Source organism: Lepidochelys kempii, chromosome 1, assembly GCF_965140265.1.
Source record: "Lepidochelys kempii isolate rLepKem1 chromosome 1, rLepKem1.hap2, whole genome shotgun sequence".
In the NCBI taxonomy this organism is placed as follows: domain Eukaryota; kingdom Metazoa; phylum Chordata; order Testudines; family Cheloniidae; genus Lepidochelys; species Lepidochelys kempii.
In genome coordinates this window covers 215025528-215050285 of record NC_133256.1, presented here as the reverse complement: position 1 = coordinate 215050285, position 24758 = coordinate 215025528, and the positions used below count along the sequence as shown (strand labels likewise).

Here is a 24758-nt window from a genome sequence, read left to right as displayed (position 1 = left end):
CCTGTTTGTTAGTGATTTAGGGCCCAAGTCCCTTGTGCTCTGTGCAGCAATGAGGACTCTCATAACAAACCAGCACAGTGGGGCCTGTGATGGATGCAGGGGCTATGTGGGCTGGTGCCTGAGCCAGTCTGACCCCACAAAGGTTCCACCCCTCAACATCCAGGATGCTCCAGCACACAGGAGATGGGAGGGCCTGGTCTGGGACCAAAGGGGATGGGTGGGCTAAACCATCCTTTTCCCTGAATATTACAGCATGTAGCAGAAACATCTCCTGTCACTCACCTGAGCAATTCACGGCAGCATCTTCCTTATGACCACAGTTGCTCTCACCCCAGGGCTTGGCAGGACAGTCCCAGAGAGATGACTCTGTCCCTCTGCAATTCAACGTCTCCACCCAGATGGGACCAGTCCCCTCGCCGAATGCAGCCTCGCCCAGGGCAGATAGAGCAGATCCACAGCCCAGTTGTTTACACACAACGTTAGCATCCGCCATGTCCCAGAAGTCATCACAAACTGTTCCCCAGAAGCCACGGTACCAAACCTCCACTCTCCCCGAGCACCTGTCCTCTCCTCCCACGATGCGTAATTTCTCCTGGTCTAGAAATGCAGAAACCTCACATGTTACTGGGACAACTTAGGGACCAAGAGGGAGACAGTGAGAAGCAGAGATACCTGTGCAGCTGGGAGAGTTCGGGCATTCGGCAAACAGGGTCTGAGTTGGTTTTGGTTTTTTTCCTATGGAGAGAAAAAGCTGAGGTGAATGCACTGGGTTGTGTCTGTGATGTGGGAGTAGAATTTATCTGTATTTTAAACCCCTAATTTCAGCACTGTGGGAACTGAAATGTGAACTCTGGGTCATTTAATACTTAATTAATTTGCTATTCAGCTGTTACTCAGACACACAGGCCGACATGCACCCAGACTTGTGGGGGATTCCAGTTCTGACCCAAATTGCACAGCCTTGGCCCACCTCTGAGTGTTCATCCCAAAAGGATTAATAACCACAGAGCTGCCTCATGATGGTCTCTAGGGAGAGGCTTTTCTTGGCTCTCAGACTACCTTATCGCAGTGTCTAACACCGGTCTCTTTTAAGATTAATTGATTAACTTCCATGTTTGTTGTTAATCAGACAAATGATTGTTCCTATAAAACATCATGAAAATATGTTTGTATCTTGTGTTGAGAATTTAAATCTGCCTACACTGAGATGTGAACAACAACAAAAGTTCTATCCTAACCTTTCAATTAATTAAACTCATCGTTTACATGTGGGTTTGCACGCCCGCATGCAGGTAGTTTCAGAATTACCAGTACAAGAAATATGGGTCTCTTCTGCTCGGTTATCACATGACTTTGGATCCCAGGGTTCTGACGGGCACTGCCAGAGGGAGCTGTGCTGCTCACTGCATGCAACGTGGTCCAGCCACGTGGGACCAGAACCTGGTCCATATTCAAAGTCTCTTGCAATCTGCCCTCCGTCCCCACAGTTCAGCTGTTTGCAGACAATTGCTGGGGTGACTCCAGACATCTGATTGGAGCAAACACTGCCCCACGTCCCATTGTAGAAAACCTCCAGCCGCCCTGCACAGTCACTGTCGCTCACCAGCCTCAGATCTGTGAACTCTAGAAGAAAATGCAAAAAAAGGGAATTTAAATCATTTGATTCTGAAATGAACTGGGGTTTGAAGAGTGAAATCCCAGCGATTGCTAACGATCCTGTGCATCATTCTGCAGGAGCAACGGCTAGAGAACCACTCCAAGAGTAAGAGACTCTTTTAGACACCACAGGCCCCTTCGAAATACAGTGGGCATCTCTGGAAGGCCACCATTTACCAGCGGCTACATACAGATTGTAATAGATAAAGGCTGGGAAGGATTGTGACATTGGCAGGCCAGATGCCAGCTCTTGCCCAGGCTGCAGGCCTTGGCTGAAAACTTACAATCTCGTAGCTGGAGACCAGGAAGGGTCACATGTGTGTTAGTTTTGCTGAAAACAGGTATTAGTCTTGAAAGAATGTATTGAGTGTTTAGACTTTATGAAATGCTGGTTAGTTGCTGCAGGCATTAATCTCACTTGTAATGTCTGTGGTCCATGCAACAAGAACATATGTAAGTTTTGCTTTATAACTGAAAATGTTTGCTCTGAACTTGTGAACTCAGGCACGGGAATGATCCCTGCCGCCCATCCCCTGCATGTAGTACATGCAGAAGGTCTTATCCCATTGATTTGAAGGCTAGAAGAGGGAAATAAAAATAATAGACGGGAAGATTTTTCATCTTTTTGGCTGTTTGAATTTGACAGGGCTAAAGAATCCAAACTGAAGCCCGAGACCCCAAGGGGTTACCCTTGGATCAGCGCTGAAGGACATTTGGACTTGACAGATCACTACAACTCTGTCACTCCGAGGATATAAATCGTAACTCATTTGTGTGTAGACGATTGCTTGCTTTAACCGTGTAAACAGCCATTTTATTTCTTTTTCCTAATGAATAAACCTGTATATAGTTTATTACAGGATTGGCTACAGGCATTGTCTTTGGTGTAAGATTCAGGGTACCAAGTGATCTGAGTAAGTGGCTGGTCTCTTGGGATTGGAAGAAACCTGAATGTGATGTGATTTTTGGTGTAAGTGACCACTTATCCCTAAGTCCAGTTTGTTTGGGTGACAATAGACTGGAGAGTCTAAGGGGACGGTCTGTGATTCCATGGCAAGATAGATACAGTGATCCAGGACTAAGTTCCCTCTAAGCTGCGTGGCCATGTGGACGCACAGAAGGCTATCAAAGGCTGCATAGGCATGCAGCCACAGGGGCCTAGAGTGGAGAAGCACCTCTTCCTCAGCCCTGGAGCTGCCGCAGTGGGGAGACGTGCCTCTCCCCTGGCCCCAGGCTGCTGAAGCAAGAGAGGCCTTGGGGGAGTCCTCTCTTCCCGCTGCAGCCCCAGGGCAGCCAGAACTACAAACCCCTCATTCCTGGCCCCACCCCAGAGCTCGCACCCCCAGTCAGAGCCCTCACCCTGTGCACCCTCTGCCCCAGCCCTGAGTTGCCTCCCACACTCTGAACCCCTCAGCTCCAACTCCACCACACATCACCTCTAGACTGGTGCACAGAACAAAATTCATCCGCACATGGATGTAAAAATTAGAGGGAACATTGGTTCAGGAGTTCACATCTGTTACAGGCTTGGTGAAATCTACTTATAGAACACATCAGCAGTTTGGGGTATTGCCTTGTTTCTCACCATCTGCCCTGAGGTGGGCACTCAGTGCCGTGAGCCGCTCCAGACAGTGTGACAGGGATCATGAGATCAAATAGTCTGACCTTCTGTAAAACAGCTGCATAGAGCCTAATAACTTGAGTTTGACGTAAGCATAGCTTCCAGAAAGGCATCCAGTCTAGACAGGAAGACTTCAAGAGATGTAGAATGCACCATTTCCCTGGTAGTTAGTTCCGATGGTTAATCATCCTCCCTGTTAAAAACCTGGGCCTTATTTCTGATCTGAATTTGTCTGGTTTCAGCTTCTAGCCATCGACTCTTGTTCTGCCTTTCTGCATTAGATTAAAGAGCCCTTTAGGAAGTGGTATGTTCTCCTTGTGAAGGGACTTATGCCCTGTAATCAAGTTACCTCTTGATCGTTTTGATAAGCTAAACAGATTCAGCATCTGAAATCTCTCATCGTAAGGCTTTTATTCATCAGATCACTTTTGTGGCTCTTCTCTGCTCCAATTTTTGTGGACATAAGAACTGGACACAGTATTCCAGTATCTGTCTCACCAGCATCATGTACAACAGTAAAATTTAGTCCACACTCCTACTCACTACTCCCCTGTTTATAGATCCAAGGTTCGCATTAGCCCGTTTTGCCACACACGGCACTGGGAGCTCATGTTCAGTTATTTCTCCACTAGGACCCTACATCCTTTTCAGTCACTGCTTTCCATGATACAATCTCCTTGAAATACCTGAGATGCAGCCTTCTAGCATTCTAAGGGAAATCTTGCAATATCTCCAACACCTCTCTGTGGGAGCTGAGGACTTTCTAATGGTGATCCTGGTAGGCAGTTACAGAAGGGAAAGGGAGGCAGAGACAGTCAGTGACAGTGTCTGTCTCAGCAATCTCCTTAAACATCTGCCCCCTCCATTTAATCCCCTGGTAACCAGGCTCATGTGAGCATTCCCAGAACAGACCTGAGCAGAGAACTCCCGCGTCCTCTTTGTGTCTGCAGTTGTGCTGGCCCCAGCCCCCGGAAGGACACGCCCAGAGATCGGATTCGTTCCCAGAGCAGTTCACATCGTCCAGCCAGATCTGCCCGGATCCTTGCCCATAACGAGCAGAGACAGTTGCACTGATGGCACGTCCACATCCCAGTTGTTTGCAAACGACATCGGAGTCTGACAGATCCCAGGAATCATCACAGACTGTCCCCCAGCTGCCATTGTAATAAATCTCCACTCTCCCGGCACAGCGACCTGTCCCATTCACCAGTCTGATCCGCCAGCTCCCTGCAGGGATAGATCGCAGCTGTTAATATGTATTTTCCTACTGAACAGAAAATGTTTGTGAGATTTGGAAATGAATCACCTGAGCAAAGGACACCAACATCCTCAGCAATTCCTGCCTGGGCTGTCTCAGACGTGGAGATGTCACAGAGAGTCAGATGAGTCTCATTTCCTGCACACTGGACCCTTCTCAGCCCCACGGGGCCCGTTCCATTCTCAGACTTCGGGGGGATAAAAGCTTTCTCAGCGACTCCGCACTGGAGCTCCCTGCACACCACGCTGGCATCGTCCATGTCCCACTGGTCATCCAGCACTCTGCCCCACACACCACGGAGGGAAATCTCAACTCTCCCATCACACCGGCTCTCTCCGTTCAGCAGTCTGAGTGATTCAGAGTGACCTGGGCTCAGGAGAGATGGGAAATACAGTGAATAACACTCTTTCTTATACACTAGAAATACTGCACATGAAATTTTGGACTATTTCTCAATAAGAAGGTATAAGCCACTGATCAGAGTGTGTCACAGTGTTGAAGGGAACAACCTCTGTCAGAAGACACTTATTCCTGTGAATCGAAAAGTGGAAGGTGCTGCAATGATTTTAAAACTCTGAGCTTGACACAAGGGCTTGCCAACGGACTTTCTAAATGAGTGAGCGAGGGAATTCCTGCAGATTACTGATTGGGAAAATAGTCTCTGTGTGTGGTGGTGGAATGGCTGCTGAGGTTTGTAGTCACTTTATCCAGGCTGAAATGCCTGGAAGCCAGTGAACGGTGTCTGCACAAGCACTTAGCAGGTGGGTCGTGAATGATTTAGGCAAGTTTGCGTTGAGGAAGTTTGGCCAATGGAAGAGCAGGGTTCATGGTGGTCAGGAACAGGTTATTGTTAGTAAATTCCCTTAGTTCCCCCTGATCCTTACTCAGCAGGTGGCAACTTTCTTGGTTCACGTGGATCCAGTGCAGGAGCTCCTAGTGTTAGATAGTTCCTGGCACTGGTGGTTCTGACTGGAGCTGTCCCCTGAAATGTGGTGTCATCTCTGAGTCTAACGTGAGATTCCAGCTGATCAATTCATAGCACAAGAAGCAGGTTATGTGTGGGGCGGGGAAGGGGGCATGCTTTGTTGGTGAATATTGTGACTCCCTTGGGATGTGAATCTCAGTCTTTGCATGTGTCTCAGAACCAGAGACTCTGATTACAAGGTGGTAAGTTAGGAATTACTCCCCGAGTTCAGAGCCAGGTGCAGCCAGGAGAGACTGACCATGTTAAAAGACAACAGCAGAGTCAGTGCAGGGCACACCCACTGGCTGTGCCGGGTACAGTATGTACTAGTATGGCGACCTGACGGGTGCAGTGTGTGCGCACTGGATCCAAACAGCTCAAGGATCTTGGTAGCCAAATAACATTTCAAGGGTAAGAGTGAAATCCTGGCCCCACTGACGGCAATGGTAAAACCTCCATTGACTTCAGCGGAGCCAGGAGTTCACCCTAAGACTGGACCAGGAGACTGCCTGCATGCAGCTAGTGTAGTGCAGGGGTGTAGCCACGGGTGGGCTGTGGCCTACCCAGTGATCATCCAGGCCCACCCAAATCAGGGCTGGAGCCCCCGAATCCACAGGCTGGGACTCCCACCCCCAGCTCGGTGTCCGTCAGTCTGGCCGCATCTTTCTCCTGTTGGCGCCGTGCGCTGCTTCCCTGGTCTCTGACCCCAGCACTAGCCCCGCGGGGGGTGTGCCTCGTGAGGGCAGGTCTGGGTGGGGCTAGTGCTGGGGCCGGAGACCGGGGCAGCAGCTCCCGGCACCGGCAGGAAAGGGACGTGGCTGGGCTGACGGACACTGAACCAGGGTCGGGAAGGGTGAGCAGAGCTTGAGCCCTAGTGGGACCCCACTTTGCCCAAAATACACGCCTAGGTGACCAGATGTCCCGATTTTCTAGGGACAGTCCTGATATTCGGGGCTTTTTCTTATATAGGCGCCTATTACCTCCCACCACTTGTCCAATTTTTCACATTTCCTATCTGGTTACCCTGGGCACGCCCCGCAGCCTGTGTGCCCCGGGCAGCTTCAGCTTTGGGTGCCTGCTGAGCGGTAGGGCCGGCTGGAAGGGGTGGAGGGAGGAAGGCCCCCCTTCCTCCTGCCCCCTTCCCAGGGCACCGGATTCCTCCTGCACCCCTCCCTCTGCTCCTCGCGTCACTGCCCACCCCGGAAAGCTGGGGCCCACCCAAGTTTCCTGTCCTAGGTATGCCGCTAGTGTAGTGTGAGGGCAGAGAGTAGATCTGGGGCTTTCCAAGGAGGCTCATGGATATAACTGGGTACCACAGCTCCGCAGGAAGGCCGGATGGGATCACGGCAGATGGAGCTCGTATGGAAGGGACCAGGTGTTTTTCCTTAGAAGGAATTCTCCTTCCAGCAATAGCTGAGGAGTTCCCTCCGAGAACCAGGGTCTGGGCTGGGTAGCTAGTTAGGAGAGGCAGGGCAGGGCTGCAGGGAATTCAGGTAGGAATGCCGGTAGCAGCCACTGTGAGAAGCAGGAGAACTGCCAGGTGAATTACCCGCAAGGTACAAAGGTATCAGTTGTAAAGAGGAGAGTAGATGTCTGTTGAGAGTTCTGGGCAGGGCCACATAGGCTTAGTCATGGTGTGTAACAGCACCAGAGACTCTGGGCTCTGTGGGAGACAGTCCTGGAAGCTATGTGCCCATTATTAGGAAGAAGGTTGAAATCCAGGGCTTCTGCAGTAGGTTTCTCTGTAAGGACCCCAGTTCCAGCCAGGCAAGAAGCCCTATGGAGACTCTGTACATGGATGAGAAGATGGGGCAGAGAGGGGAGCTCAAACTTCATTAAGCAGGAGGGGTCCCCATGGTGAGAGGAGAAGCAGATGATCACAATGTCCTTTTTGGGTCTTAAAACTCTATGCATCTATAGACCCATAAGACGGGCTCCATTTAGCCACAAGGGAACCAGGTTGGCTGGCCATTAAAATTAATTTTCTCGTGAATATTTTCCCACAGGGCCCTGGCCACTTTCAGTGCCCAGGATGGATAAATCGGGGTTGTGCAGCATTAGGCTGTTGCTTGTATGACCCCTGCCTCATTCACTTTAGAAACTGGAAGGCCTGTGGAGAACTAGGAGGGGAGTGCAGGAAGAACTAGGATGCTCTTGTTTCGAGCAGTGACCGTAATTCAGTCAAGCTCAGTTCTGTTCCTGCCTCTGCTGCAGACTTCACAGGTGATACTGTGCAGGTCTCTGAAGCCAGTTTTTATGGGGTCTGATTTGCAGAAGTATTGAGTATTCACAACTGCCGCTAGGCTCAAGACAAGATGTGGCTGCTCCGCTCTTCTGCAGTCAGGCAGCAAGGTCGGGTGGAATGAGCACAGGACTGCAAGTCAAAACACTGAGTTTTATCCTGTCTCCGCTGCTGACTCACTGAGTGGCCTTGGGCAAGTCACTTTGCTTTTCTCTCTCCGTTTTACCGTTTGTAAAATGGAGCTGTGACATTGTACTCTGTATGCTTTTGTGAAAGTATGCTGATGAGTGTGAATATAATGTAACTGAAATATGCTTCATGCAAAAGGTCTTTTGTAAGGTATCATTACACAGATTATAATCTACTTAGTGTGGTCATCCTATTTGTACAAATGTATCACTCGTGTATCTGAAACTAGAAATATGAAATATAACTCTGAGGTCCTATTGTAGTTATGCACAGTGTGGGCCATTCATGGTGGTTTGGAATCTTAATGGCTCCCATTAACCAGGACAATCGACTGTAGATGGCTCTGTTTTACTTCTTAGTCTTCCTGTATACTAGCAAGCAGCTAATGAAGTCTTACAGTGACATGTGATCATGGCACCTAAACTCGAATCCACCTTTAACCTGGTGCTTTTCCATTGAAAAGGAGGGGTGGGAACCCAGAGAGGAACAAAGGATTCCCACCTTATGCAAAAGATATATAAGTGAGTGGAACAGAACAAAGGGGGCGGCCATCATGAGAAATCCCCTCGCTACCACCTGAGCTGGAACAAGGGCTGTACCAGGGAAAGGATTGTGCCCAGAATAGGTAGGCATCCAGTCTGTGAAAGAAACTTATTGAAACATCTCTGAAGGTGAGATTTTATCTGTATTCGGCTTAGATTTGCGTGTTTTATTTTATTTTACTTGGTAATTCACTTTGTTCTGTCTGTTACTACTTGGAACCACTTAAATCCTACTTTCTGAATTTAATAAAATCACATTTTACTTATTAATTAACCCAGAGTATGTATTAATACCAGGGGTGTGGTAAACAGCTGTGCATATCTCTCTCTCCCTGAGTGTTATGGGAGCGGACAATTTATGAGTTTACCCTGTATAAGCTTTATACAAGGTAAAATGGATTTATTTGGGGTTTGGACCCCACTGGGAGTTGGGCATCTGAGTGTTAAAGACAAGAACACTTCTTAAATTGCTTTCAGTTAAGTCTGCAGCTTTGGGACACGTGTTTCAGACGCTGGGTCTGTGCTGGAGCAGACTGGCATGTCTGGCTCAGCGAGACAGGGTGCTGGAGTCCTAAGCTGGCAGGGAAAGCAGGGGCAGAAGTAGTCTTGGCACATCAGGTGGCAGCCCCCAAGGGGTTTCCGTGATCCAACCTGCCACAGGAGCTAATAATAATACTTCCCCACCTACTTCCCTGGAGTTTGGTGAGGCTTTATTAATGTCTGGAGAGTACTCTGAACACATAAAACTCTGCAGAAATGGTGAGTACTCTGGAGAATCAGGCCCTGAGGGTCTCAGGTTGCAGCCCAATCACCCCAAATAAGTCGTGAGTTGGGAATTTGGGCTTTAATCGTTGTAAGTACAATTTTCAAAAGCACCTAAATGATGTAGGAGCCTAAGTGCCATTTTCAGAAGTGACTTGGGCAGCAAGAGGGAGAAGTCTGTATGGTTCTTGGGCTCCTATGTTACTAGAGAAAATAGGATTTAAGTCTCTAAGTCACTTAGGCCTTTTGAAAATGTTATTCTTGGGCTTCTAAGTGCCTAAGTCACTTTTGAAATGGACCTCATAAGAGTCTGCTATCTCCTGGGGTGTTATGAAGACAAATTCATTAATGTTTGTGGTGCATTCTCACACTACTGTAACGAGCACACTAGAAAAGCCAATGAAGAAATGAATAATTCTGTATTCAGTGCAGTGTTTGTACGGTCTGTAGAGTGAATAAGGCCCTGGGTCACAGCTTGAATGATGAGGATAAAAAGAAATATTCTGCAGCTCCTCCATCCCCTGAGCACCATCCTCCCTGTGCACTGAAGGAGGCAGGAGCTGGGGGTAGGTAAGAATAATAGGATATGTTGATGCAATTAGACTGTATCATAATATATATGCAGAAGGGAGGGTGGGGGACTGAATTAACATGATATAGATAACCTTAATTCTGGTATTCTCTAATTCTTGTGCCTTTGGCTTTGACTAAATGAACTAAATAATGCTGTTTATTTATTTTTATAAAAGCTAAATATTAGAGAGGGTCAACAACCGAAAATTTTTCCTGTGAAGTATTTTGAGTGCAGTATTTCAATTTTTAAACAGATCTGAGATACTGGGATGTGGAAATGGAATGAAAGTTTTTGTTTGGACTCTAACTAAAATATTGATTCATTTCAACTTTTGGTAAATGAAACATTCAATTTTCCATTCCAGGTTTTGGATGTACAGGTTTGCCACTTCCTCCCCCTTTCTATTTTTTCACACAATCAGAATATTAGGACTGGAAGAGACCTGAGGAGGTCATCTAGTCCAATCCCCTGCTCATCTTTTCTTCCACTGTAAAAAGTTAGAAAAAGGTAAAAATGTGTAAGAAAGTAAGAAAGCAGGGGAAAAAAATCTTTGGAGTTTTTTCAATTGGAAAAGTGTGAAAAAAGTAAAAAAAAACCTCAGTGAGTGAAAGCACTACTTTCTCTGTGGTGGGCTACCAAAAATACCCCCAGGAACTCACGTGAGAGAAGGGAAATGCTGATTTTCAGCAGTTTATAATTCAGCCAAACCTGGAAGGAATCTCACTGCAGGAGGAGAAGGCACCTCCCTGGCCCCAGCACTGACCCCTTCCCAAATTGCAAAGGCTCCAGCCATCAAGGAAGGTGCGAGAGCTTCTCAAGAAGGTGCCGAGAATATTTTATCATAGAAAGTGTGAAGCAAGCTCCATATTGGGAGTCACCACCAGCTCCCCCTCTAATTACTATTGGAGAAGGCTGGGGACGGTGAATCGGTGACATTGATGTAACCCGAAGGGCAAAGTGCTGCCCCTGCTCCGCTGCCCTGCGTCAGGACAGAGTTGCTGATGTTTTTACTGGAGAATCCAGGGCTTTCCCCAGTCACAACTGTTCTTTTCTGATGATATTATTGACTTAAATGTTATCTTTAATACATTTACTGTTATTTTCTGAGCTTTAGGATCTAGCTCCCCCTCCCCTTGCTGTGTCCTGAGGTTCCCCTGCTCTGGGGCAGCACCACACACTGAGGGGCAGGTGTCCTTAATCCAGCATCTCTCTTGCACTTACCTGAGCAAATCACACCGGCATCATTGTCGTGTGAGCCCGGAGAGGCCCCCAGGGCAGTAACAGGACAATGGCCCAAATGGGTTTCAGTCCCTTTGCAATGAAATGTGTCTGTCCAGACAGAGCCAGTTCCCTTCCCAAAATACCCTCCTCCTGGGGCTGATACAGCGAATCCGCAGTCCAGCTGACGACAGAGCACGTTGGCGTCTGATAAATCCCAGCGTGAGTCACAGAGGGTTCCCCAGGCACCAAGAACCTGGATCTCCACCCTCCCTGAGCAGGCTGTGCTGCCGTTCACCAGCCGGAACCCTGTGAGCCCAGGGGAGAAGGGAGAAGGGGTTTAGAGAGGGAGCATTTAAGATATTTTATATTAAATAATAAAGAAAGGGAAAGTTGGGGGGATTGAACCCATTCCCATTATATTGAGTTGTTTAGGTTTTACTGGAAGCTGATAGCAGCTTTGTTATCCCAGCTCCCTACAGAGTGAGATCATTTTTTTGTTGCACCCTACTCTAGAATACACACGACTGGGATTTTAGAGACATTGTGCCAAATTCTTACGTGAGCATATGACACTTGCATCATTTGCATGTGAGCACGTCTGACTCCCGTGTGATATCCTGGGACAGTACATGAAGTGTGACTCATTCCCTACACACTGGAATTCCTCAGTCCAGATTGGTCCATGTCCTTCTCGGAAATGAGCTCCTCCTGGGATAGATAGAGCTGTTCCACACTCTAGTCCATTACAGATAACACTGGCAGCTTTGAGATCAAAGTGTGCATCACAGATTGTAGCCCAGGTGTCTCCATGTCTTACTTCCACACGTCCTGAGCAGGCACTGTCCCCTCCAACCAGCTGGAGCTCAATGTGTGCTAGAAAACCAATGAAGGATGAAAATTACAAAGGAGCCTTAGGGAGTTAGGTGTTCCACTGCCTTAGAACTTTGGCCAAAAACCCATCCTGGTGCAGTGGGACAATGCAGGCAGCAATTAAACATTTTTAAAAAAACAATGTACAACAAATGGAGAGAGGGGAATTTAATATCAATCGATATACACTGGAAGTTCTGAGATGTAGAAAATCGATAAGGGAAGCTAAAGCTATCAGGGAAAACTCAACAGTTGGCAGGGCTAGGAACAATAATGACCATTTTTTTCAGTATATTAGGAGTAAAGACAAACAAACAAACAAATCCTAACAAAGGTGTAGCCCATTACAAATGGAGATGGTAAAATAGTTTATAATGATGCACAGACAGCTGCAGCAGCACAGGAGCTAGCAAACAGAGCTGTAAACAGGGGAGTTTGAGTGGGAGTTTGAAAGGGGAGTTTGTCTTGTGGTGCTTGTGTGGGGTTTGGTTTTGCTGTGGGTGGTGGTGTTTTGGTGTGGTTTGTGTTTGTGTTTCCCAGATTTACAGGATTTAGGTGGGAAGGCTATGACAGATTCAGAGGTGGCAGTGGGAGTGACCCATGTAGCAGATGACACAATGAAGATGACTGGATGTGGAAGCTGTGGTATGTACATGATCCTGGAGGGGGCACCTGGTAAGAGTTTTATCTGCATGAAATGCCGTCTGATAGAGCTGATGGAGGAAAAGATCAGAGGTTTGGAGATGCAGGTGGAAAGTCTGGTAGAGTTTAGGAAGGGGTTTGAGCAGATTATGGAGCAAAGACATGAGGTATCTGAAGGGAAAAGCTCAGACTTGCAGATGGAAGCAGGACTAGGGAATTCTGAGGGGAGACTGGGTGAGGAAAGTGGTCAGTGGAAGCATGTGACTAAAAGAACTAGGCAGAGGAAAAGACGGGCTAGTGAAGGAGAAATAGAGCTTCAGAATAGGTTTGCAGAGTTGGAAAATGAAGAAGGGGCTCAGCAGGTAGTCACTGAAGGTGACAGGGCAAGGAAGAAGAGAAGAGCGGTTAGTCCTATAGGAAAAGGGGAAGAGTTAATGGAGATTACACCAAATATGAGCCCCAGGAGGATACAGGATGGGTTAAAAAGGATTACAAGGGAGAATGGGAATGGAAAAAACTTGCAGCCAGAGGGAACAGGGGATAGACTGGAGAATAGCACCGTCACTAGGAAAAGGCAGGTCTATGTGATTGGGGACTCTTTATTGAGAAGAATAGATAGGCCTGTAACCAGAGCTGATCCAGAAAATAGGAGGGTGTGCTGTCTTCCAGGTGCTAAGATACGGGATGTAGACCTGAGGTTAAAAAGGATTCTAAAGGGAGCGGGAAAGAATCCCCTAATTATCCTTCATGTGGGAACAAATGATACGGCTAGATTCTCACTGGAAAGTATTAAGGGAGACTATGTTAGGCTGGGGAGGACGCTTAAGGAAATTGAGGCTCAGGTGATCTTTAGTGGGATTCTGCCTGTTCCTAGAGAAGGGCAACAAAGGTGTGACAAGATTATGACTATCAATAGATGGCTTAGGCAGTGGTGCTATAAGGAGGGCTTTGGGATGTATGGCCATTGGGAGGCATTCATGGATAGAGGACAGTTCTCTCGGGATGGACTTCATCTGAGTAGGGAAGGAAATAGACTTCTAGGATGGAGGCTGGCACAACTGATTAAGAGAGCTTTAAACTAGGAATTTGGGGGAGATGGTTGGGAGATGTCCAGGTAATCTCCACGCCAGAATTTAGCATAGAGTGGAAAGAAAATGAAGTAAGAGTGGATACAGCTGTAGGTAGGAGGAAGGGCAGTGTAGATACAAGTCTAATAGGTTATACTGGTAGTAAAATAACCGTGCCTAATAGGGTACAGTATGTGAGTGAGGCCAAACAGCAAAAATTAAGATGTTTGTACACTAATGCAAGGAGCCTAGGTAATAAAATGGAGGAACTAGAGTTACTGGTGCAGGAAGTGAAACCAGATATTATAGGTATAACAGAGACCTGGTGGAATAGTAGTCATGACTGGGCTACAGGTATTGAAGGGTATGTGCTGTTTAGGAAAGACCGAAATAAAGGTAAAGGTGGTGGAGTAGCACTGTATATCAATAATGAGATAGAATGTAAAGAAATAAGAAGCGATGAAATGGATATGACTGAGTCTGTCTGGGCAATAATTAAATTGGGGAAGAAAGCTATTAGAGCCTCCCCTGGGATAGTGCTTGGGGTGTGCTATAGACCGCCGGGATCTAATTTGGATATGGATAGAGCCCTTTTTAATGTTTTTAATAAAGTAAATACTAATGGAAACTGTGTGATCATGGGAGACTTTAACTTCCCAGATATAGACTGGAGGATGAGTGCTAGTAATAATAATAGGGCTCAGATTTTCCTAGATGCGATAGCTGATGGATTCCTTCAACAAGTAGTTGCTGAACCGACTAGAGGGGATGCCATTTTAGATTTGGTCTTGGCGAGTAATGAGGATCTCATAGAGGAAATGGTTGTAGGGGATAATCTTGGCTCAAGTGATCATGAGCTAATTCAGTTCAAACTGAATGGAAGGATTAACAAAAATAAATCTGCAACTAGGGTTTTTGATTTCAAAAGGGCTGACTTTCAAAAATTAAGGAAATTAGTTAGGGAAGTGGATTGGACTGAAGAATTTATGGGTTTAAAGGTAGAGGAGGCCTGGGATTATTTTAAATTAAAGCTGCAGAAGCTATCGGAAGCCTGCATCCCAAGAAAGGGGAAAAAATTCATAGGCAGGAGTTGTAGACCAAGCTGGATGAGCAAGCATCTTAGAGAGGTAATTAAGAAAAAGCAGAAAGCATATAGGGAGTGGAAGAAGGGAGGGATCAGTAAGGAAAGCTACCTTATTGAGGTCAGAATATGTAGGGATAAAGTGAGACAGGCTAAAAGTCAAGTAGAGTTGGACCTTGCAAAGGGAATTAAAACCAATAGTAAAAGGTTCTATAGTCATATAAATAGGAAAAAAACAAAGAAAGAAGAAGTGGGACCGCTAAAAACTGAGGATGGAGTGGAGGTCAAGGATAATCTAGGCATGGCCCAATATCTAAACAAATACTTTGCCTCAGTCTTTAATAAGACTAAAGAGGATCTTAGGGATAATGGTAGCATGATAAATGGGAATGAGGATATGGAGGTAGACATCACCATATCTGAGGTAGAAGCGAAACTCAAACAGCTTAATGGGGCTAAATCGGGGGGCCCAGATAATCTTCATCCAAGAATATTAAAAGAATTGGCACAAGAAATTGCAAGCCCATTAGCAAGAATTTTTAATGAATCTGTAAATTCAGGGGTTGTACCATATGATTGGAGAATTGCTAACATAGTTCCTATTTTTAAGAAAGGGAAAAAAAGTGATCCAAGTAATTATAGGCCTGTTAGTTTGACATCTGTAGTATGCAAGGTCTTGGAAAAAATTTTGAAGGAGAAGGTAGTTAAGGACATTGAAGTCAATGGTAAATGGGACAAAATACAACATGGTTTTACAAAAGGTAGATCGTGCCAAACCAACCTGATTTCCTTCTTTGAGAGAGTAACAGATTTTTTAGATAAAGGAAACGCAGTGGATCTAATTTATTTAGATTTTAGTAAGGCGTTTGATACTGTGCCACATGGGGAATTATTAGTTAAATTGGATAAGATGGGCATCAATAGGAAAATTGAAAGGTGGATAGGGAATTGGTTAAAGGGGAGACTACAACGGGTCCTACTGAAAGGTGAACTGTCAAGTTGGAGGGAGGTTACCAGTGGAGTTCCTCAAGGATCAGTTTTGGGACCAATCTTATTTAATCTTTTTATTACTGACCTGGGCACAAAAAGTGGGAGTGTGCTAATAAAGTTTGCAGATGATACAAAGCTGGGAGGTATTGCTAATTTAGAGAAGGACAGGGATACCCTACAGGAGGATCTGGATGACCTTGTAAACTGGAGTAATAGGAATAGGATGAAATTTAATAGTGAGAAGTGTAAGGTCATGCATTTAGGGATTAATAACAAGAATTTTAGTTATAAGCTAGGGACGCATCAACTAGAAGTAACGGAGGAGGAAAAGGACCTTGGAGTATTGGTTGATCATAGGTTGACTATGAGCTGCCAATGTGATATGGCTGTGAAAAAAGCTAATGTCGTCTTGGGATGCATCAGGAGAGGTATTTCCAGTAGGGATAAGGAGGTTTTAGTACCGTTATATAAGGCACTGGTGAGACCTCACCTGGAATACTGTGTGCAGTTCTGGTCTCCCATGTTTAAGAAGGATGAATTCAAACTGGAACAGGTACAGAGAAGGGCTACTAGGATGATCCGAGGAATGGAAAACTTGTCTTATGAAAGGAGACTCAGGGAGCTTGGCTTGTTTAGCCTAACTAAAAGAAGGTTGAGGGGAGATATGATTGCTCTCTATAAATATATCAGAGGGATAAATACCAGAGAGGGAGAGGAATTATTTAAACTCAGTACCAATGTGGACACAAGAACAAATGGATATAAACTGGACACTAGGAAATTTAGATTAGAAATTAGACGAAGGTTTCTAACCATCAGAGGAGTGAAGTTTTGGAATAGCCTTCCGAGGGAAGTAGTGGGGGCAAAAGATCTATCTTGCTTTAAGATTAAACTCGATAAGTTTATGGAGGAGATGGTATGATGGGATAACATGGTTTTGGTAATTAAATATTCATGGTAAATAGGCCCAATGGCCTGTGATGGGTTTTTAGATGGGGTAAGATCCAAGTTACCCGGGAAAGAATTTTCTGTAGTATCTGGCTGATGAATCTTGCCCATATGCTCAGGGTTTAGCTGATCGCCATATTTGGGGTCGGGAAGGAATTTTCCTCCAGGGCAGATTGGAAGGCCCTGGAGGTTTTTCGCCTTCCTCTGTAGCATGGGGCATGGGTCACTTGCTGGAGGATTCTCTGCTCCTTGAGGTCTTCAAACTACAATTTGAGGACTTCAATAGCACAGATATAGGTGTGAGGTCTTTTTTAGGAGTGGTGGGTGAAGTTCTGTGGCCTGCGTTGTGCAGGAGGTCGGACTAGATGATCATAATGGTCCCTTCTGACCTAAATATCTATGAATCTATGAAAAATAAGGCAGAAGTGTTCAATAAACATTTCCGGTTTTTGGATAGAAGCAGGATGTGTATTCAAACCATGTGAAGAGGGTGAACCACTCTGCAGTCTGTTGGTAACTAAGGAGGATGTTAAACAGTATCTAGTAGGGATAAACTTTTTTAAAAAATCATCAGCTTATAAAATCTTGGAATAAATAGAAATGTAGGACTGGAAGGAACCTCACAAATTCATCTAGTCCATCCCCCCACACGAAGACAGGTTTTGTATACCTTCTCCATCCCTGATAGATGTTTGTCTAACTTGTTCTTAAAAGTCACCAATGATGTGTGTGACGAGTTCGGTCACAGACACCCCCTTGGGACAGTCACCTCACATTCTGAAATTACCTCTGAGCCCGTTTTCCCCGCCAGCTTGAGACTCCAGAACCCTGTCTTGTTGAGCCAGACATGCTAGCCTGCTGCAACACAGACACAGATCTGGTCCACACCCCAAAAACTGCTCAGCAGCAGTACCAGATTTAAGATGGATTTAAGATGGATGTCATGTGAGACCTCATTGTTCATTACCCACAGGCTGGCCCACACGTACACAGGAAGGCTTGCAGGCAAATAAACCATCTACAACCAATTGTTCCAGTCAATCGGAGCCATCAAGATTCTAAACCACCATAAATGGCCCACACTTTGCATTATTACAATAGGACCTCAGAGTCATACTTCATATTTCTAGCTTCAGATACAAGAATGATACATACATACAAATAGGAGGAATATATTCAGTAGGTTATAACTTTTGTTATGATACATTACATGAGACCTTTTGCATAAAACATATTCCAGTTACATCATATTCACACTCATAAGCATATTTCCATAAAACATATGGAGTGCAATGTCACAACGGGGATTCCACAACCTCCCTTGGTACCTTGTTCCAGTACTTAACTATCCTTATAGTTAGAAAGTTTTTCCTAGTATCTGACCTGACTCTCCCTTGCTGCAATCTAAATGGATTACTTCTTGTCCTACCTACCCATTGTAGAGAGAGAGCCCAAAACTGGACACACTGCTCCAGCGGAGGCCTCACCAGTGCTGAGTACAGCAGGACAATTACCTCCTCTGTCTTACATATGACAATTCTGTTAATAAAATGCAGAATGACATTTCCTGTTTTCAAAACAGCATCACCCATTTCAGTCTGTGGTCCAGTATAACCCCAGAACATTTTCTGCAGAACTGCTGCTTAGTCAGTTATTCCCCATTTTGGATTTTTTGCTTTTGATTTTTCCTTCCTAAGTCTAGTACTTTGTATTTGTCTTTACTGAATTTTAATTTACTGATTTCAAACCAATTCTCCAATGTATCAAGGTCATTATGAATTCTAATACTCTCATCCAAAGAGCTTGTGACCCCTCCCAGGTTTGTGTCATCCACACATCTTATGAGTTTATTCTCTACTCCATCACCCAAATCTTTAATGAAAATATTGAATAGTTCCAGGCCCAGGAGAGTGATATTATTTATGTATCCATAGGAACACAGTGACCAGAGAGAAAAGTGTTAAGGCAACTAAAGGCCAACGGGCATATGTCTTATGTAATCCTCAGCATTTCCCTCAAAACCTGGGCTGGCCCAACCTATCCCAGGTACCCCTGCTTGTGGGGACTATGTTTCAATCTCCTTCCCTGCAGACCCTGCCTCTCCCTCTCTGTTCATCAGGGCTCTCCTTTTCATAGTTCCCAAGCTCTTTGTTTAACTTTCCCACTTGAAGGAAACCCACTCCCAAGCTAGGGGGGGTTGTGCCCAGATTGGTCAGAGGAAAAAGTTCAAAGGCCTTGACACCCGTATTGTCAGTTAAGTACCAGTGACTGGGTTCTCTGCAGCCATTGTCTGCCTTGCTGGGACACATGGGGAGCTCCAGCAGGAGTTCCTCTTTGAACCCTGGTAGGAAATGGCAAAACAGCAATAAAAGAAACAGAGGTACACATAATATATGTAAACATACAGATATTTCCCATGGTCTTCACAGGGGTCGTAGTGGACAAGCAATGGAACTAGAGGTCCCAGGGTGATGCTGTGAAAAGGCTACGGTGATCCTTGGAGGTTTCAGCAGGGGAGCAGTGAGAAGAGCTGGCTGAAATGCAGGATTTCCAGCTCACAGGAAATTTCGCTATTTCAAAACTTCCTGTGAACCAGAAATCCCCTCCAAAATTTGTTCTGGAAAAACCAACACGTGGTGTGTCCAACATGAAATTTGCTCCCAGGGACACCAGCAGATGCTGAGTGACACTGACATTCTTGTCAGTTTCACACCAGTGATAAGAGAAAAACAAAAATGTCAATTTCTCTCGCATTGCAGACTGCCTTGGACTGGGGACCCCTGGGCTTCCAGACTCCTGGGCCAGCTGGTGTCCCAAATAGGCAGCTGGCCTGGGAGTCTCAAAGCTCTGGGGTCCCCAGTCTGGTGTAGTCTGCAACGCAGGGCTGCCCCAGAGCCGCAGACCCTGGGAATCAGGATCCCATCCCAGGATTTCTAAATTCCCTACTGGGGAGCTGGGAGCTGAGCCCTGGTTAAAGCCGGGACTCCCTTCTCCATGGCAGGGTTGCCCTGGAGCTGCAGACTATAGAAGACCAGGGTCTCTGGTCTTGGGGCAGTCTACATGGTGCAGCTATCCCAGAGCAGCTGACCTGAGAAGACTGGAATACCTGGCCCCAAGGCAGTCTGTATGACAGGGCTGGCTGGAGCCCCCCAAGCCAGCTGGCACTTAACCATGCAGGTTTCTGACACAACCCTGCCTGTGGTCTAGAGAAAGTTCATTGCACCCGACTCACTTTCATGGGAAATGTCCAGTTCAACAAACCAGCATTTTCCAATGAAGCTCTATTTTGTTGGATAATTTCTGACCAAGGACATGATTTTACCTCTGTATACAGTATGGTGAGACCGATACTGCATCCAGTGTGTTGTCCACATTTTAAGAAGGATGTTAGAAAAAAATGGAAAGGGTGCAGAGAAGAGCCACAAAGATGATTTAAGGGCTTGAAAATATGCCTTGTAGTGAGAGATTCCAGGAGCTCCGTCTGTTTATTTTTAATAAAGAAGACCAAGAGATGATGTGATCATACTGCATAAGTACTTTAGTGTAGAAGTACTTGCGCAGGGACAAAACACTGGTATGTAGAGGCCTCCTTAGTCCAGTGGAGAAAGGCAAAACAAGAACAAATGGCTGGAAGTTAAAGCCAGAGAAATTCATATTAGAAGTAAGCCATACATTTTCCATAGCGAGGACAATTAACCATTGGAACAAACTAAAAAGGGAAGCAGAAGATTATTCACTCCTGAAGTATTTAGATGAAGACTGGATGCCTTTCTGAAAGATGTGCTTTAGCCAAACAAAAATTATTGGGTTCAGTTCAGGAGTAACTGGATTAAATTCTGTAGCCTGTTACCCAGGAGGCCAGACTATATGATCTAATGCTTCCTTCTGCCCTTAAAATCTATAAAGCTATGTATCTAAAAGGAAGTCAAGCACTCAAACATTCAGAATGCCAGACGCTTGCTGTCCTCTGTAACCTTAATTAGCCCCTTTTGTATTTCCATTGTGATACAGTCTTTAATTAGACAATCAAATGTTATTTTTGCCCCAGGACCCCTGTCTCATTTGGTGCACAGGACACGTGGTGCTGACTGAATGGGTGGATGGTCAATCATTTTATACTCATTGTGCAATGTGTGGCCCCAGCCCTTATGTACTGCACGTCATCCAAACTGAACTCCTAAAACAGAATTGTTCATTTCCTCACAGGCTTTTCTATGATGCTCATTCCTATGGTAGCTGAGAGCTTCACAAACATTAAAGAATTTCTCTTCACAACACCCCTGGGAGGCAGGGAAGTGTTGTTATCTCCATTTTACAGATGGGGAACTGAAGCCCAGAGACACTATGGCCAAAATGATCAAAAGTGTCGACTGATTTTGGGTGCCCAACTTGAGACACCCAGGTCCTGATTTTTCAGATTTCTTAGCATTATACAGCACTTAGTATGTTCAGAGCAGAAGACCTACTGCAGGGGTGGGCAAACCTTTTGGGCCGAGGGCCACCTATGGGTGGGGAAGTTTTATGCAGGGCCAAGGCAGGGGGTTGGGGTGAAGGAGGGAGTATGGGGTGTGGGAGGGGTTGCGGTGTGCAGGAAGGGGCTCAGGGCAAAGGATTGGGGCAGAGGAGGGGTGCGGGTGTATGAGGGGGCTCAGGGAAGGGGGTTGGGGTGCAGGAGGGGTGCGAGGTGCAGGCAGGGAGTTCGGGGGCGGGGTGCAGGAGGGGATCGGGCTCCGGCCTGGCGCCGCTTACCTAAAGCAGCTCCGGGGTGGCAGCGGCACGCACCGGGGCCAGGGAAGGCTCCCTGCCTGTCTGCCCTGGCCCCACGCCGCACCGCTCTGGGAAGTGGCCGGAACCACATCCCTGCATGGCCCCTGGGGGAGGGGGTGCACAGGGCTCCGTGCGCTGCCCTTGCCACGCCCCCAGGTACCTCCCCCGAAGCTCCCATTGGCTGCGGTTCCCCGTTCCTGGCCAATGGGAGCTGCGGGGAGCGGTGCCTGGAGGCAAGGGCAACACACAGAGCCCTCTGCCCACCCACCCCCCGCCCGGGGTCCCAGGGATGTGGTGCTGGCTGCTTCTGCGGGGCCTGTGGCACCATGGGGGGCAATCCCACGGGCCAGATCCAAAGCCCTGAGGGGCCGGATCCGGCCCATGGGCCGTAGTTTGCGCACCCCTGACCTACTGACTTCAGTTTACAGCAGCATATGCTCAGCACTTCTGCAACCAGACCCCCACGGTTACAAGGGGCCACCCATAAAATGAGGAACACACAATTAATGACTACCTGTGAAATATCTGGTTTCAGAGGCTTGCCAAGCATCACATAGGATCTCTGTGGCAGAGGCAGGGAGAGAATCCCATTCCCCAGGGCAGGATTCAGCTGCCTTAACAAGAGACCCTCCTTTCTCCTTCTGCAATCCCCTGCCTCACACACAGCACACTTTGCAGTTTCTGCAACCATGAGGCAGGGGCCCTACACAGACCAGCCTCCTTCACGCCACAACCAACCCTGATCCAGAGCCCTGTCTAGCACAGGCGTAGTTTGACTGCTATATCTGGGGGGGACAGAGAGCGCGCACACACACACACACACACAGACGCACACACACGCACACAGACACACGCACACACACGCGCGCACACACGCGCACACACACACGCGCACACGCACGCACGCACACGCACGCACGCACACGCACACACGCACACGCGCACACGCACACACACGCACACACGCACACACACACACACGTGCACACACACGCGCACACACACGCACGCACACGCACGCACACATGCGCACGCACACACACGTGCATGCTGAAGCCAGTTATCTTGGCTCACTGACTCTCCCTCCCGCTCCCCACCCTGGAGTGGTCTCTGGGCTGCCAGGGCTGGGGGCGGGGCAGGATGGCTCCATGGGTGAGCCCCAGCTGCTGGTGTCTGCTGCAGCGACCTGAGCTTGGGAGCTGTGGCCACTCCAGCACCGGCTGTTGCAGAGATGTTGCTGCTCTGGGGCCTCCCAGGGCCGTTGCAGCCGCCTCCCTGCTGGGGCTGCTGCTGCCGAGGGGACGCCACATGCTGGGCTCCCGCTCCCCGCTCCCATTCCTCTCTCTCCTTCTCTTCCCATCCCACCCGCTTCCCCTGCCCGCTGCCCCGTGCCCCATCCCCCTTTCCCAGTGTCCTCTGCCCGGCTGCAGGCACTCACCGCTTTACGGAAACGGGCAGGCACTAGGAGCCAGGCAGCTGTGCACAGCTGCAGAGCGACAACCCGGAGCAGCTACTCTCCGCCTCAGGAGAAGTGGCTCCACCCCCCCTGCCCCCGTTCCCTGCACCAACCCCGCGTGCCCCCCCCATGCCTTTCCTCTGCCAATGCCCCCCTGCACCCTCCCAAACTATGCCCATGCTGTCTGTCCTGTGCACTGAATGAGGCAGAGGTCTCATGGAGAAAATAGCTTCTTATCCTGTAATTAAAGACGGTATCTTAACGCAGATGTACAAGTGGGCCAAAATAAAGTTACAAAGACAACTTTAATTCTGCCATTTCGTTATTTTTTACAGCTCAACTTTGCAAACTTAACGTTCCTTAAAAGTAATGTTTTCTGCATAATTTCCTAAGTTTTTAAAAAATCAAACTGAAAAAACAAAAGTTCCAAGATGCGGAATCATGTTGCCACCCTCCAGATGCCACCCGTCTCAGTTTTACCCGGACAGTCCGTTTTTTGGCTTCTGTGTCCAGGTGTCATTTAGGTTTGCCAGGTGCCTGGTTTTCTACTGGAAAGTTTGGTCGAAAAGGGACCTAAATGACACCTGAACCAAAAATCTGGTTTCCATGGGGGGGGCGGCGGGAAACCGGGTCATTAATCTGTGCCAGCCCCTGCTCAGCCAGGGCGGCTTCGTACCTGCAGGCCGGCTGCTTGAGACGATCCAGCGAGTGACGAGGGGAGAGGGGGAGTGAGCGATGAGGGCAGAGCCTTGAGGGGAAGAGGCAGAGAAGGGGCGGGGCCTTGAGGAAAGAGGTGGAGCAGGAGCGGGGCCTTGGGGTAGCGGTGGGGAAGGGCGTTGCCTTGGGAGGAAGAGGTAGGGCAGGGGGTAGAGCCTCAAGGATCCGGTTACCAGCCATGAGAAAGATGGCAACCCTGTGACACCCACATGGGTCATCAGCAGGGTTGGAACCTTTAGATCCACCACAGAAACCACTGCCACTTGAGCTAACGGCGTTACTGACAGTAGTAGTAGGTTGTCGTCCTCTTTGTGGACAAGCACTAGAGGAGGATCAGAAAAGTTTTTTGGAGAGTTTGACAGATATTTGCTGACAGCAGGGGAATGGCAAAACTCAGAGATCCTGGTTCCATTCCAGGCTCTGGAGTGGTGTGTGTTCTGGTAGTGACAGACCTGTCTTCCCCTGTTCCCTGAAGCCTAACCCCTTCTGCTCCATCCCCTCCGAGCAGTCCCTGTAAGTTACATTGCTCGGGGGGAAGGGATTGTTTTCACATCTCTGAGCGATGTAACTTACATCAACGTAAGCAGTAGTGTAGACAAGGCCTCAGTGTGCAGCCACACCGTCCACATGGACACTCGGTGCATGGCAGGACAGTGAAGGGTAGATTTACACCCCAGCTTGCCATGCACTAAATGTTCATGTAGATCTGCTCTCAGTCTCCCACAGCCCACTCTGGCTGCTTATTCCAGTCTCGTCACCCAGTTAGTCTTAGACTCCCCCGACACCCTGGTTCCTCATCTGGTCTGTTTCCTCACTCACCTCCAGTTCCTCCTCATTGGTTCCCAGTCCCAGACTCCTCCCCCAGTCAGTCCCAGTCTCCCCCAGCTCCACAGCTCCTTGCTCAGTACGTCACATTCTCTCTCCCCACCCAATCCCTGTCCTAATTGCCCTGCCTAGCCAGTCCTAGTCTCTTGCCCCCTCCTCCCAGTCCCAGGCTCCTTGCCCAGCCAGTCCCCATCTCCCGCTTTCTCTCCCAGTCCCAGTTTCTCTCCATCCACCAACCTCCAGACTCAGAATATTCCCCCTGCATCCTTATCCTCTTCTACTTTCCCCTGCCACCCCGGTCTGCATTCAATTCGGGTAGCTTCCTCCTCACACTGCCGAGGCCCAATAGGTGGATATAGTCTCCCT

The 24758-nt window shown here is 47.7% G+C and overlaps 1 protein-coding gene across 1 annotated transcript in view; it reads right to left on the bottom strand.

Moving 5' to 3' along the window:
- The window catches only part of LOC140898819 (antigen WC1.1-like), a 51945-nt gene that overhangs the window by 10340 nt on the left and 16847 nt on the right, over positions 1 to 24758 (bottom strand). Inside the window, exons 5-11 of the mRNA XM_073313282.1 lie at positions 11588 to 11902; positions 11030 to 11335; positions 4584 to 4901; positions 4190 to 4504; positions 1309 to 1623; positions 673 to 735; positions 283 to 597 (exon numbers count right to left, since the gene is read on the bottom strand). Of these exons, the coding sequence (XP_073169383.1) occupies positions 283 to 597; positions 673 to 735; positions 1309 to 1623; positions 4190 to 4504; positions 4584 to 4901; positions 11030 to 11335; positions 11588 to 11902 (1947 nt within the window). The remainder of the gene's footprint in view (positions 1 to 282; positions 598 to 672; positions 736 to 1308; positions 1624 to 4189; positions 4505 to 4583; positions 4902 to 11029; positions 11336 to 11587; positions 11903 to 24758) is intronic.